General features: G+C 41.0%; 1 protein-coding gene across 9 annotated transcripts in view; it reads left to right on the top strand.

Moving 5' to 3' along the window:
• The window catches only part of ACYP2 (acylphosphatase 2), a 182,288-nt gene extending 166,380 nt beyond the window's left edge, over positions 1–15,908 (top strand). For all 9 annotated transcript variants that reach the window (XR_009447974.1, XM_059659831.1, XM_059659830.1 and 6 more), the window contains one exon: positions 15,470–15,908. Coding sequence is in view for 8 of the 9 variants with exons in the window: in XM_059659831.1 (XP_059515814.1) it covers positions 15,470–15,584 (115 nt within the window). In the remaining variant the exon portion in view is untranslated. The remainder of the gene's footprint in view (positions 1–15,469) is intronic.
• The last annotated feature ends 282 nt before the right edge of the window (positions 15,909–16,190 follow it).

Here is a 16,190-nt window from a genome sequence, read left to right as displayed (position 1 = left end):
AACACCTGGTGAGAGAACCAGGAAGATCTTGATTGTGGAGTCATTTTCTAAGGAGTTAAATATAGATTGAGGTAATACAGAACTTAGATGTTTATTTAAAATGTTTTACCAGGTTCTACTTCTTTCCCCCATTACACAAATTCAATGAAATTTGTTTGAATAAGAAAGAGTTTTCAAAATAATAATTATATCCCACCATCTAATTATTGTCTTCTTTAGAATGAATGAAGCAAACAACATAATTTGCAAGCTTAATTACTATGTATTTTCATCCTATGTCCCACACAGGAGCTAAAGTGACTTGCTATTTGTTTTATTCATAATTCATTACCTAGGAGACCCCAGTTCTCTTGGAAATAAAATTTATGTTAATTTGAGTACTCTTGCCTCAAAAGTTTGACTTAATTGGTAAATCAAAGTCTCTTATGAAAGAACAGAAGAATATCCAAATTTTCCAAATCACAGAATACAACTCCCATGTTGAGGGAGGGGATGAGGGGCTATAAATAAAACAATAAGTTACCAACAAATTCTACCATCAGGGATGACGAGGAACTAAAAATCAGTATTAACATTTTCAGACAATTCCCAACCCCTATCCCAATCCTCCTTTGTGTCCTCTGCTAGCTCCAGCCTTTATCTTCTTCCATAGTAAGCAGGTCACCCTGTTTGTGGTCAGCTTTCAAGGAACTAATTCTGAGCTGGAGCACAGTCTTGCTTGATTTGGTCTTAGTTTCCCACCATATAACCCTATGAATGTTTAAGAAAAAGCACTGAATAAATACTTTCTTATTAACAGACCAAATCAAGTGACTGATCAACTACACTGAGCTAGTCACTCCCAGTGCGACCACTGGAAGCAAGCATTTGGTTGATAAGAAAACTAGACTGGTGACTATCTTTTTTTCTTAATATATAATCTTTAAAATTTTTCAATTACAGTTGACGTACATTATATTAGTTTCAGGTGTAGTATATGGTGATTAAACATTTACGTAATTTACACAGTGCTCATCCTGATAAGTCTGGTATCCATCTGAAACCACACATAATTATTACAATATTATTGACTATATTCCCTATGTTGTACTCTACATCCTTATGACTATTTAAATTTTTTTATTTTTTAGAGAGGAGGAAGGGAGAGAGAGAGAGAAACATGCATGCATTGGTTGCTTGTATGTGCCCTGACCAGGGATCGAACCTGCAACCTTGGTATATGGAGACAATGCTCTAACCAACTGAGCTACACAGCCAGGGCTCCCATGGCTATTTTTAGAACTGGAAATTTGTATTTCTTAATCCCTTCACCTTTTCACCCATTTCCCCAACCCCTTCCCATCTGGCAATCATTACTTTGTTCTCTGCATCTATGAGTGTGTTTCTGTTTTGTCTGTTGATTTATTTTGTTTTTTGTTTTTGTTTTTTTTAGATTCCACATGTAAGTGAAACCATATGGTATTTTTCTTCTTGTATCTGACTTATTTCACTTAGCATAATACCATCTAGGTCCATCCATGTATTTGCAAATGGCAAGAGTTCATTCTTTTTCATGGCCGAGTAATTTTCCACTGTATAAATGTACCACATCATCTTTATCCAAATATCTATCAATGGGCAGTTGGGTTGCTTCTATATCTTGAATATTGTAAATAATGCTGCAGTGAACATAAGGGTACATATATCGTTCAGATTAGGAGTTCAGTTTCTTCCATAGTAGGACCCATATTCTGGCTTTCACTTCTTCGTCATCGTAACTTTTGAGACCTCAGACTTTCAATTCTATTCAAAAGCAAGCATATCAATCACTCTGGTTTGTTTGAGCTGCCTCATCGGAAAGTCATTTGGAAAACTAAACATGGCAGCCATCTATCTACTATTGAAGTAGCTTTCAATTCAAAAGAGGGAAACATAATATGATTAATTAAATTGCATTTTGATTCTGGTGATTAGAAATTCTTTTATCATTTTATTAGTGGTATCAGATTGAGCATATCTTAGAATGCAATATTGTAATTATGAAGAGTTTTTCTTAACCTCTTCAGTGAAATCTTTTTCTCTTCTTCCTTTCAGCCTTTAATCCTTCCCTTTCACTTTGTCACTTCCCATTAAACAGGCGATTTGAATATATGGATGATGCCTTTTTATGTCTGAGATTCATCAAGCTGTTAATAAATTAGATTTCTTTATGAAAAACAACAGTTTTAATTCAGTCAATAAGCACACACTATTCAAATTTTTATTAGGGTGACAACAGTACACTCAATTTTTGTTTTAAAAGTATAGGCAGAAACACATTTATTGGGATTCAGCAATGACTTTTTTTTAACCACCTGCCAAAAAATCATTAATATTAGAAAGATACTTTTTTCTTCATCTTCTATTTTGTTGTCTGCTTTTATAAAAGAAGGAAATAAACTGGCATGGGTTTTTATGAGTACAAAAAGAAAACCGTTTTGATAAGAAATGGCTATTTTCTGAATCTCTATTTGTATTACAGATGGAAATTAATGAGAATATAACACATTAACACTGAAAAAAATTCAGAGTATAATATTCAAGTACCAGTTGCAGGTGACCACGTATGAACTGAAACATTACAATGGCATTCTTACCTCCTTTCGTGAGCCTCTCTATGAACTGAGGCCTGAATTCAAAGATAAAATACCCTCCCTAGGGGAAAGGAGATGCTAAAAAGAGTAATTTTTTAAAAACCCTGGGAGGTTGAAAAGATAAGCCCTTTCCCTAACGTTGAGACATACCCAGGAAGGGGAGTTTCCCCTTGACTATTTTGACTTCTTGTCAAATATGTAAAGGCACGCTGAACGCCTCACCTTCATGGTTATCAACCTCTAGTGCAGGATGCTCCCTCACAGACGACCCCTTTAAGACACAGCCCAACAGTCTTTGGCACATTGAAAAATTTTCTTTGGATTTTCCACCTGGCGAATCTTTTTTTTTCTAGTGGTTCTTGTGTCATTAGTTACCTCTGCATTCTGCCTTCAAATTATTCTTTTGATTCTGTACAAATTATTTTCAAAGTGGCTGTCAGAGAGATGCTTTATGAATGTCTGTAAAGCCTGTGCATGCACCTGTCTGCCCTGCTTCCACTAGCCTGGCCCGGCCTGGGCGCCACCCTCCTCCCCCAGCAGCCACAGAAAAGCGCTGCCCGCCCCCACCCCCACCCCCCACCCGCAGCATAGCGGAGCCCCAGGGTTGCTCAGCTGAGTGGTCCAGTCTGAAAGCTCTTAGTCCCCAAGTTCAAAGCTGTAGCCCGGATGGCAGCCTGAAGATACATGTTTTTATGACCTCAGAGTGATGCATGCCTCACTGCAATGGAAAAAGTGTCTAGGAAAGTCGGTTGTGAAGCAAAACTCCATAAATAAATTTCTGTCCCTCTTCCCAATCATTTTTATCCCTCTTCCCAATAAGTTCGTGTATAAAATCAGAGAAACAGTATCAGCAAGAAGGAAAAAAAGTAACCTCACAGCTTTATATGTTTATAGCTGTCTTTGTTGCCAAGAGGATTTAAAGTGATTTGTAAGGATACGTAAAACTGTAACAGGAGGTGCATTTAAAAGTGAAAAAGGATTTAAAAACAACCACCCAAGGGTGAGGGATAAAACAGAGCCAGGAACAGGGCTTTTTAAAAAAGTCTAAAATAATGACCTCTGCTCAGGGTGGGACACACTTTGGCTCTAAACTATCTGGTAGCCCTCTATCAGCTAATGGCATCACCCCAAAAACTCAATTTGCTTATGAGCATTTGGGAAGGAGGTGGAAGAGGTCAGGGTGAGGGCGGAAAATACAGGGGAGTCTGGCCAACTCTTTTTCATTTGGCTTCCTGTGGGAGCAGATTTTAACATATCTGGAATAGAAAACATCTTAAACTGTGTGTCCTTAAAGCAATCTTCCTCAAATATTGTTCTTCTGAGACAAGGTGCCCGTAAATATTGGAAGGCATTGGATTCAGAATCGAGGTGGGCTTGGCTTGCCAAGAACAGAACCTTAAAGCTTCTTAGTGTCTCTCCTCTGCTTCAGAGTCAGACAGCTAGAGAGACTGATCTATTCATGCTGCCTCTGTTTGTCCACGTCCCCTCACTCCTGAAACCATTCTAACCTGGCTGGCACCCCCACCCCCATCACTCCACTGAAGTTGATCCTGCAAAGGTCTGCAAAGCATTTTTTAGTTCATATTTCACTGGAGTCTCAGCAGCATTTGGAAGTTGACTGCTCTCTCCTTAAAATACTGTGTCCTTAGTTTTCCCAGTGCCTCACTCCGTGGTCCTCTCCCTCTTCCCTGGTCATTCTCTCCACCTGTGCTCTGTCTGCTTCTCCTTTTCTACCTGACCCTTCAGGGGTGGTGTTCCTTGGGATTTCTGTTCTCATGCTGAAAAGAACTCAAGATCTGACAGAGTCCATAAAGGTGTTGCTATGATACAGTCCAGCAAAAAAAAACATTTCTAATCTTCTGTATACCATAGTGTAGAATTTCAAGAAGTTCTGGCGAAGTGAATAATGACAGTGGTAGATATGGTGGCGTATTACCTTGCTCAACCTCTGTTCCAAGCTCTTCCTGGTACCTTCCTTTCACTGCAGACTTTGGAGAGCTAGGAGCTGTTTTCCTGATTTCCCTTGCAGCTAAAGTCTTCAAATGCTATTTAGGCTTCATCAATCAGAAGTCCTCCTGTGACATTGGGAACTGAGGTGGGGAGAGAAGCAGCAGTGCTTGAGTCCTCCATTTAGTTGGCGTGAGGATTTAGCAGACATTACGTGGAGCCAACAAGTCTGGTGAGGGCTTCCTGCTGCCTGGACTGCAGTTAGGGTAGCATGTTCATAAATGCAGTGATCTGGGTGGCAGCCTCCTGATTCCCAGCAGTTCCCCGAGAGGGCCTATCAGAAAAAAATTGTCTAAGGCTTACACACAGAGATTACAGGGTGTTGTTCAGGGAGGTTCTGGGTATTGTCTAGGGCAGCGGTTCTCAACCTGTGGGTCGTGACCCCTTTGGGGGTCGAATGGCCCTTTCACAGGGGTCGCCTAAGACCATTGGAAAACACATATATAATTACATATTGTTTTGTGATTAATCACTATGCTTTAATTATGTTCAATTTGTAACAATGAAATTGGGGGTCACCACAACATGAGGAGCTGTATTAAAGGGTCGCGGCATTAGGAAGGTTGAGAACCACTGGTCTAGGGAATGCTCAGGAACTTTCAGATTCTAATGGATGTGCTGCATCTATTAGCAAGTTGAGTTTAGCATTCCTGATTGTATGTCTTTATATACAGTTATGTACACGTGTGTGTGTGTATACGTACATATATACATACTTACAATCTGAACCAGACATAACATCCTCTAGGTTCCCTCATTAGTTAATGCACTAAATTAAAGTCTTTGACCCATATCATATTTGCGTGAGAATCACAATGTTAACGTTTGGTACTTTAGCAGCCAATCTGCAGAGTTGCTCCAACAGGCCCAATATAAATATAAATCTGTTCTCCCAGCGCTTCCAGGGATTTTGTAAGGACCTACTTCCTTATGTTGAATTCCATTTGAAAATAGCTAGGGTGGCTTTCATTACCTGCACCCCGACTGATACAAGGACTAAAAATTATTGAGTGTTTACAATTTTCTAGATAGTGTTAAACACTTTACACAGATGATCTCACTTAATCTTCATAACAACTCTATGAGGTTGGCAGCATAATCTCTGTTGTACAGATGAGGCTCTGAATTTACGGAATTTGCCCATCAGTTAAGAAGTGGTAGCTGGATTCATATCCAAGCAGAATGATCTTAGAGGCTACTTACATGACCACTGTGCCAACATCTAATTTCTTTCCACTTCATAAATAAAGCGTAAAGAAGAGTGGATCTGTCACCTTGCTGGTCTGGAAACTGGTGTGTGGCAGAGAAGCTAGAGCTTTCGGTCATCCTTCTCCCCTTCTCTGCCCCCCAGCCCTTGGACTCAGTTGCTGGTTCTCAGAATCCTGGGCATAACTCCTGCCTGGAGGCAGCTCTTCTAGACTCTCTCAGCTCAAGGTTCATGACATGCCATTTCCCACTGTAGCTAAGAAGTAGCTCTGCGAAGGCCCAGAGGTATTCCTAGTGGCATTGCACCACAAGTGTGTGACTTTGATTAAGAGTCACAGAGTCTGCAAAACAGGGTGCCCACTAACACAGGCAAAGGCAGAGAACAGTTACACTGTAATAACTGCTATTAAGGGCCTACTGTGTGTCAGACATTGCCTTAGGCAATTTACACACATTCTCTTTAATCCTTTCAATAATGCAGTGAAGTATTATCCCCATTTTAAAGATGAGGAATCTGGTCTCAGGTTAGTGATGGGTGTCCTGTGATTCCCTGATAATCACCGAAGTCTTTACTTATTGTGGGCTATTATCTGACAGAAATTTTAGACATCATATCCAAATACCATTAAATGCTTATTTGGATATTTGCCCACATGTAACTGAATAAGAAAACTTGTTAAAGAACGTAGAATAGCAAAGATATTATGTACTATCCTTCCATTATTATTTTTAAATATATTTTATTGATTTTTTACAGAGAGGAAGGGAGAGGGATAGAGAGTTAGAAACATCAATCAGCTGCCTCCTGCACACTTTCTACTGGGTACGTGCCCGCAACCAAGTTACATGCCCTTGACCAGAATTGAACCTGGGACCCTTGAGTCTGCAGGCCGACGCTCTATCCCCTGAGCCAAACCGGTTAGGGCTATCCTTCCATTATTAATGCTAGCTTGAAAGCTTGAAATGGGCAGGCAACTGAGTATTTTCTGGCATGCACCACATTAGCTTTTATTCTTTAGCTCTCATTCTACTGTCTGCCTTCTCGCTCTGCTCCACATTTATACCTCCACTGCAGAGATGTCCAAAAGGATTATGCTGCCCCACTTTAGTCCCAGGAAATAGAACTGCTATGAATTATTAATAGTGGCTTTCTAGTGCTTTAATTTCACCTCTTTGTTTCAGAGAATATTAGATGGAATTTTTATATCGCCTCAGGAGCTTATTACATTTTGTAGGAGACACTAACTGACTTGAATTATAGAAAAGATAGTCTTATGTTGATTTCCACTTCTACATGTGATGGATTCCCCATGTAGTCCACTCCCGATAGTCTTGCTCATTGATGGGCTAATAGGGCAGTTTTCCAATTGAGCTTTTCAGAGCCTTTGGGATCCCCCAGAGGTGCTCGAGGTACAGCTGGGGAGATTCTGCACCCCACCTCCCAACCATTCCTTTACTTCAGAGAAGCAATTCACTTCCACTATAAACATTAAGCTTTTGTCCAAGATTATGTTGGAAGAAAGGATTCTTCTCTTTAAAAAGCTTAAAAATCCTGAATTAATACAACAAATACAATAGTAGGTGTTTGTGCATCTTTGGGATAATAAGAAAAGTGTCTAAGGATTTGTATTTGATAATAACCACAATATGTCTGAGCATATACAACCACCCGGGCACTGAACTTGACTGAGCAGGCAGCATGTCACGTGACTGGGTCTGTGGGCCGGACTGGGCCTCCTCTGGTGGAGTAATACTCACTCTGAACTCTGGGTGAAGTCATTATCACGATTGTTTATATACTGAGTCAACTGACATGCACAAATACAGTAAAATTTGGGGGCTGGCAAAAATAAATGAACCAATTCTATGACTAAACTTGGTTCATATTCTTATATTCAGGTTGTTAGGTCAGATCTATAGGCCTCCAACTTCCTTGAAGAGGATGAATACAGTTATTACTTGTGTTATTTTGTAGAGGATTGTCATGAGTAAATGATCACTTTTTGTAATAACAGCAACTATTTCTTTACCTTTCAAAGAATGTGAAAAAAACACACAGAAGGGTTTTGTTTCATATGAGGTGAGATCAGAGTTAAAGGTCGTGCTCAGGGTTCCTTTCTGGTGTGGACTGTGTAGAAACGTTCCCTCTTTCCATGTCTGGAAGCAGGCAGGCCGGTGACAAATATTCATTCAGTATATATTATTGAGTGCCCACCATCACTGGGCATAGTGGTAAATATAGGGGGTAAATAGTGAATAAGACTCCAACCCTGCCTTAGAACTTACATTCTAACGTGGAATGGGCACCTAGTGAATACATACACATAGCAATTACAGCATGTGATCATGCCCATGATGCACTCAACAGGTTTGGGGAGGGGGGTCCTTTTAGATAGGGGCTGTCTAAGAAGGGCCTCTGGGAGGCAGAAGCCTGAGTGCACTTTAGAAGGCCGCAGCTGGCCTCTGCCGACTGCCACGGCCACAAATGAGTGGCACTTACTGCACTTGATAGTTAAATGTGTGCCATCTGCACCAGAGAATTAAAATGCTGTGGGCGCCCTGAGGGGCCAATATAGTTGGCGACTGCCTGAATAGGAACAGAAAAACACAGCACAGTTAATTTATTAAATGCGTACATTTTTCCTTCATTTATCAGCACTGTGTTTTATTCATTTCTTTCATGCAAAGATGGCCTGAAGGACTTAAAAGTAATATATGCAATATCTCTGTCCTTCAGCATGCTCTAAAATATTGTTTTCGCAACTGTGGAGAATCCTCATCACACATGTGAGAAATGCATCTTTAATGAAAGTCCTTCTTATATTATTACTGTACAAGTGGGAAAGGAATAAAATAGACTTTCTAAAAATTGGTTCAATTTTTAAAATCTCTACATAACATTTAAAATATATTAAAGAGAGAACATGGTTATTAAGTAATAAAACTTCTGTCAATAGAATTTTCCAACTTACATTGCTATTCTTTCATTTTTATTAGTTGAGCTTTCTTATTGTTCTTTTAAAGCCAGTCAGTGGGTCATGTTTCTTAAATAAAAATATCTGAAAGATAGATGCAGACAAAGCAGATTCAGATTTACAGTAGAAATACTAGACCTCAGTCTCTTCCGAGCAAGTCTAATTCACCCATCTATTCAGCCATCCATTCAATATTTATTGAGTCCACTAAACCTATAGGTAGAACATGCTGGAGCCAGAGTGGTGTATTACGGCCCTGCGGGCTGGCCCCCGGGCTGGGTGAATGCTGCTAATGTTCTTTCTCTGCATAGTTACTGTGGCAATTTTCTGGGAGGCATGTAAATAGCCAACATGTGGTTAGATGGCCTAAAATAAAGAACAATTTGAAATTAGTCAATGTGATACCAACGGACTGACAGGATGAATTCAGGAAAAATACAAAAAGTGGTTTACCTAGGAACCCCAAAGAAAAGAAAAACTTTTATCACCAGGGAAGTTCAGTAAGGCATCTGTTTACAATATAAGAGATCACTAGTTTCTTTATGTACCAGTTTAAGAACATTATGATTAAGAAGCATCTTGTTCAAAATAGCAAGAAAGCTCTAACCGGTTTGGCTCAGTGGATAGAGCGTCAGCCTGCAGACTGAAGGGTCCCAGGTTCGATTCTGGTCAAGGGCATGTACCTTGGTTGCCGGCACATCCCCAGTAGGGGGCATGCAGGAGGCAGCTGATCCATGTTTCTAACTCTCTATCCCTCTCCCTTCTTCTCTGTAAAAAAATCAATAAAATATATATATTAAAAAAACAAAACAAAACAGCAAGAAAAATAGAATAGAATATGTCTAAGCATAAACTTAACAAGAAATATACAGGACCTGAATTAAGCAAAACACAAAATCTAAATAAAAACCATTTAAAAGTTTTACTTTTTTTAAAAAATATATATTTTATTGATTTTTTACAGAGAGGAAGGGAGAGGGACAGAGAGTCAGAAACATCAATGAGAGAGAAACACCGATTAGCTGCCTCCTGCACACCCCCTACGGGGATGTGCCGGCAACCAAGGTGCATGCCCTTGACTGGAATCAAACCCGGGACCCTTCAGTCCCCAGGCCGACGCTCTATCCACTGAGCCAAACCGATCAGGGCAAGTTTTACATTTTTTAAATTAGTTAATGTTATCAGTATTCTTCCTCTGTTTATTGGTTTCCTGTCATACTTGAATTAGAATTTCCCTTCTAAGATTTGAAAAATTCAATAGTATTTTCTTTAAAACTTGGCTCAAATGCCTTTGCTATCACAGAGATGTCCCTGACCAGAAGTTAGCCCCCCAAATCCTCTCTCCCTTTAGATAAAAATCACATCCTGCCTTATTATTAGTTATTTTTATTATTCTCCAAAGTCTTCTAATAGATTGTAAGTAGCCAAGGGAAGAAACTCCACTTTGAATATCTATGTATGTACTCCAGTATACAGAATATGCCTTGCATTCAGTGCTACGTAAATATTTATGCAATTGAATTAACTGGTACTGTTTGTGTATATATCCAGTCCTCACTAATTAAATTTATGTGAAAATTTGTGACGTTATTTTTTGCTTTGAAAAACTGTTCTGCCCTCTCTAGACCTGAGCCACACCCGTTAAGAGCAGCACATGAGATTGGGGTCCTAGGGCTTGCCAAGTGACTGGTGACCAGAATACCAAAGTGAGTAGGCAGGTCAGGCAAGGTGGTTCCTAGCACCAGGGGTGGCAAGTGTGGAGCCATAGCACCAAGTGACATGAGCACATGCACACAAACACACACAGTGTAAGTGGGGCTGAATCACCTAACAGCACGACCATTCTGCCCCCAACAGTGGCATAGATTCCGCCTTGGTCATAGGTCTGACTGGTGAAGCTTTGGTGATGTCAAAGACCAGCTGCATATAGGTAGGTAGACAGGCTCTCAACTAGTTAAATACATTGAGTTATCTGCTCAGATGGATTAGTCCATTGCAGCCCCTATGCCCTTTATCCATTACTGGTTCCATTTCCTCTCTTCATTCTCTTGAGCCCATTCAAATATGGCTTTCAATCCACCAAAACTGCTCTGGTCAAGGCAATCAGTGACCTCTGGGTTGCTAAATGCAGTGGTCAATTCTCAGTCTTCATCTTACTTGACCTGCAAGCAGCATTGACCCACCTCATGATTCACTGTTCCCAGATGCTTCATTTGACTCTCAGGACACGATGCTCTCCCAGCTTTTCTCCTACCTCACTGGGTGGTTCTTCCTGAGCTCTTACCACTGAGCAAAACTAAGGTGCAGTCCTCAGGCTGCTTCCTTTTTCTACTCATTCATTTTCTTGGCGATCCCATCCAATCTTATGGCTTTCAATTCTATTTGCAGACAAATTCCAAATTTTATCTTCTCCGGTCAGACTCATAGATCCAATTGCATACTCAACATCTCATTCAGCTAAAAGACATCTCAGACTTCCATTCCAAAACTGAACTCCCACTCTTCCCCCAAATCTTCTCTTCTCACAGCCTCTCCATTTCAGGAGATGACAACTATCCAACTAGTTTTTAAAACAAATAACCCTAATACCATGGGTGGACTAAAGGAAATGGAATATGTATAGAACTTAGCATACTGCTGATCAGTCAATGCACAATAAATGTTAGCTTCTATTATTTCTGGCTTTTCTTTTCTAGAAGGTTTCAAGAGGAGGCTGGACTTGTAAAATTGAAGTTATCAGCTCCTTTTCATAATAACTAAATTTTATTCTTAGACACATGCAATTTCCATTTTAAGATTTCAATTAAATGAATTGAAGAAAATAAAATGTGCTACTGTGCTCATGGCTTAGCTTCTGAAAAAGAAGAAAAGTCACCTTTCCCAGTAAAACTGTCACAGATAAGAACCAAAGAAAATGTTACATAGCACAATGGCAATTTGGAGCATTAGAAATCTTCTCTTACCTAGCAGTAATTTTCAGCTAATCAGACAACTTGATCCTAGAAAATATTTTAAATGCATGGTTATATGAGATGTTAATATGCTATTCTCAGCTGTACACAGCTCTAGTTTCACAACCTGAAAGAATTTTGGGGATATGAGGAAAGTCATGGAATGTTTTTACAAAAGCTGGGATAAGTGGCCTCATATTATTAACCTGCAGTCCCACTCACTCTGTCATCCCAACTAATTATTAAGAATTTACTAGAAACTTTCTACCTATTAACAGTAGTATCTGAGTATCAACTACATTGCAATAAGCCTTAATTATATAGGAAGCATCTTGGGTAAGTACACAATGCATAAATTAGACAAGGATATCGCTAATTTCACATTTAACTTGGCCCTTTAATATATATGGTTTGCTAATACATATGGTAAGAGATGGTTTTTGGATAAGAAACAATGTTCATCTAATTTTAATGTTCATGGAAAATCACATTTATTCTTTTATCCATTCTCCTATCTTCCTTCACTTTCCTCCACTCCCTCCCCTATATATATGTTTATATATATATACTAGAGGCCCGGTGCACAAAAATTTGTGCACTCGGGGAGGGAGGGGGGGGTCCCTCAGCCTGGCCTGTGCCCTCTCCCAGTCTGGGACCCCTCGGGAGATAAGGACCTGCTGGCTTAGACCTGCTGCCGGGTGGCAGAGGGCAGGCCCAATCCCTAGGTGCAGCCCCTGGTTGGGCTCAGAGCAGGGCCATTTGGGGAGTTGGGGCACCGCCCCATGTCATGCACAGAGCAGGGAGGATCAGGAGGTTGCGATGCCACCCTCAGTCACGCTCAGGGTAGGGCCGATTGGGGGGTTGGGGCACCGCCCCCTGTCACACTCAAGGCAGGGTGGATGGGGAGGTTGCGGCGCAACCCCGTCACGCACAGAGCAGGGCCAATCAGGGGGTTGGGGCGCTGGCCCCTGTCACTCACAGAGCAGAGCCCATCAGAGGGGTTGGGGTGCCGCCACTCTCACACTCAGGGCAGGGCCGAAGGGGAGGTTATGGCTCTACCCCGTCACACACAGAGCAGGACCCGTTGGGGGGGGCGGGGGGGAGGGGGTTGGGGCACCACACCCTGTCACACACAGAGCAGGGCCGATCAGGGGGTTGGGGCACTGCACCCTGTCACACACAGAGCCGCAGAGCGATCAGGGGGTTGGGGAGCTCCCCCCTATCAGGCACAGAGCAGGGCTGATCAGGGGGTTGGAGCGCCTTCCCCTGTCCCGAACAGAGCAGGGCGGATAGAGAGGTTGTGGCCCCGCCCCCTGTCGCACACAGAGCCGCAGGGCAATCAGGGGGTTCAGGGGGTTTGGGCACTGCCCCCTGTCACACTGATGCCGGTGCCGGGAGGCCTCGCGGCTCCGCTGATCCCCGTGCACTGGGTGTGTGTGGGGGGGGAGTGTCCCTCACCCCAGCCTGCCCCCTCTCACATACTGGGAGCCCTCAGGCTTTGACCCCCATCACCCTCCAATCGCAGGATCGGCCCCTTGCCCAGGCCTGATGCCTCTGGCCTAGGCGTTCGGCCCGGGCAGCAGGGACCCACAGCTGCAGCGGCCCCACGATCGTGGGCTTCGCTTTAGGCCCAGGCAAGGGACCCCTAGCTCCTGGGACTGCCAGCTTCGACCGTGTCCAGCTCCCATCGCTGGCTCCACCCCTACTTCCTGCTATCACTGGCCAGGGTGGAAAAGGCACCTGATTCTCCGATCATGGCTGGGGGGCAGGCAAAGGCGGCCCCAGGGCCGCCTTTGCCCTGCCCCCCAGCTCTTAGCTCCCCCCTGGGTTTCCGATCACTGTCAGTGGCAGGGGGCTTCTTCCTGCTTTCCCTTTGGCCTCCCTGCATTGTGCCTACATATGCAAATTAACCGCCATCTTGTTGGCAGTTAACTGCCATCTCAGTTGGCAGTTAATTTGCATATAGCCCTGATTAGCCAATGAAAAGGGTAGCTTGTACGCCAATTACCATTTTTCTCTTTTATTAGTGTTGATATGTCACCTACCATGTGCTGGGTAATGAGAAAAAACACTTTAACTCTTGTGTATAGCTCAACAGCTAGGTAGTAATGGCCTTGGATATTTTTTTTTTCTAGTCTTTTTTTTTTTTAATTAAATCTTTATTGTTCAGATTATTACATTTGTTCCTCTTTTTTTTCCCCCCATATCTCCCCTCCTCCCAGTTCCCGCCCCACCCTCCGCCCTCACTCCCCACCCACTGTCCTCATCCATAGGTGAACGATTTTTGTCCAGTCTCTTCCCACATCTCCCACACCCCTTTCCCCCCCAAGAATAGTCAGTCCATTCCCTTTCTATGTCCCTGATTCTATTATAATCAACAGTTCATTCTGTTCATCAGATTATTAATTCACTTGATTCTTAGATTCACTTGTTGATAGATGCATATTTGTTGTTCATAATTTGTATCTTTACCTTTTTCTTCCTCTTCCTCTTCTTAAAGGATACCTTTCAGCATTTCATATAATCCTGGTTTAGTGGTGATGAACTCCTTTAGCTTTTCCTTATCTGTGAAGCTCTTTATCTGACCTTCAATTCTGAATGATAGCTTTGCTGGATAAAGTAATCTTGGTTGTAGGTTCTTGCTATTCATCACTTTGAATATTTCTTGCCACTCCCTTCTGGCCTGCAAAGTTTCTGTTGAGAAATCAGCTGACAGTCGTATGGGTATTCCCTTGTAGGTAACTGAGTTTCTTTCTCTTGCTGTTTTTAAGATTCTCTCTTTATCTTTTGCTCTTGGCATTTTAATTATGATGTGTCTTGGTGTGGTCCTCTTTGGATTCCTTTTGTTTGGGGTTCTCCGCGCTTCTTGGACCTGTAAGTCCATTTCTTTCACCAGGTGGGGGAAGTTTTCTGTCATTATTTCTTCAAATAGGTTTTCAATATCTTGCTCTCTCTCATCTTCTGGCACCCCTATAATTCTGATGTTGGTACGCTTGAAGCTGTCCCAGAGGCTCCTTACACCATCCTCGCATTTTTGGATTCTTTTTTCATTTTGCTTTTCTGGTTGGATGTTTTTTGCTTCCTCGCAGTTCAAATCATTGACTTGATTCTTGCGCTCCTTTGGTCTGCTGTCGGGCGTCTGTATAATATTCGTTATTTCAGACCGTGTGTGCTTAATTTCTAGTTGGTTCCCCAATATAAGATCGAGGGTCTTATTAGTTTTCGTGTAGATCTCATTAAGTTTATCGACAGCTTCTAAACAGTTCTTGAGAGACCTTAAAAGTGTGGTTCTGAACTCTATATCTTCCATTGACAATTTTGTCCTGTTTCTTTGTCTCCGCATTTTGTTATGCTTCCTTGGTGTACCCCCTAGTGGTCTTTGTTCGAAGTCTTATAGTTAAATCTTGATTGTTGTAGCTAATTCCAGGGAGGGTTTGACCTGGCCTTGGATATTTTAAAAGGGGGGAAATAACCTCAATATGAGATCTCAGTGGTTGACTGTGCTTAATTTATTAGCTTTTCTTTGTCCATATTTAATTATATATTAAATTTGATGGTATTCTGATACTTTATGTTCTCTAAAATTTATTAAAATTTTGAAAAATTTATATTTTTCATTACTTTTACTGAGTTACTTTTGCATATAAACTCCCATTGTGGGATCATTTTAGCTAGTCTATGTATACTTTACATGCTAATTTTTGTTTATTTTTTGTAGGAAGTCCTGGCTGAGCAAGGTTGGAAGTCCCAGTTCTCGCATTGACCGCACGGATTTTTCTAATGAAAAAACCATCTCTAAACTTGAATATTCTAATTTTAGTATTCGATACTAATAGAAATGATAATATATAGACTGCATTATAGACACTATATATTCTTATGTAGTAGGGTAATAGTAGCAGAGTAGTAAGAAAAGGAACTCTGTTCTGAAAGCTACATTATACAGATCACTAAAAATGACACTGAAATAGTTTTACTCAGCTGTTTTTCACTAATGCAAAAATTAGTATCTAAAATAAAAATGTCATTATAAAATATTTAATACGAGTATTTAATTTAAACTTGTCTCATGGAAACTAATTCTAATGAATGTTATAGCTTACATGTTATTTAGCTGGGCTAGACATAAAATAATAAAGTTAACCATTTAAAAAGTATTTTTAGGTACTGTTATCTGATTTGAATTCTAAAACCTTCCAAAAAATAAAAAATAAATAAAACCTTCCAAATAATGAGTATTATTAAAGTTGAGTAATTTTAATTACTCAAAAAGAACCAGTAGTTAGATATAAACGTATATGATTAGTATAACCCCAAAATAGTATCAAAAAAGAGTTAAATTTTTAAGTTCTGACTAAGTGAGAACATGGTTCAGTACTTGGGTTGGCGCGCCTTAATGCATCTGTGAACTACTTTGTTCTGTATATTGAACAGATAAG

The sequence above is a fragment of the Myotis daubentonii genome, chromosome 12 (genome assembly GCF_963259705.1).
Source record: "Myotis daubentonii chromosome 12, mMyoDau2.1, whole genome shotgun sequence".
Classification (NCBI taxonomy): Eukaryota; Metazoa; Chordata; class Mammalia; order Chiroptera; family Vespertilionidae; genus Myotis; species Myotis daubentonii.
Note: the sequence above shows the minus strand (reverse complement) of the source record. Positions and strands in the feature narration are given on the sequence as shown.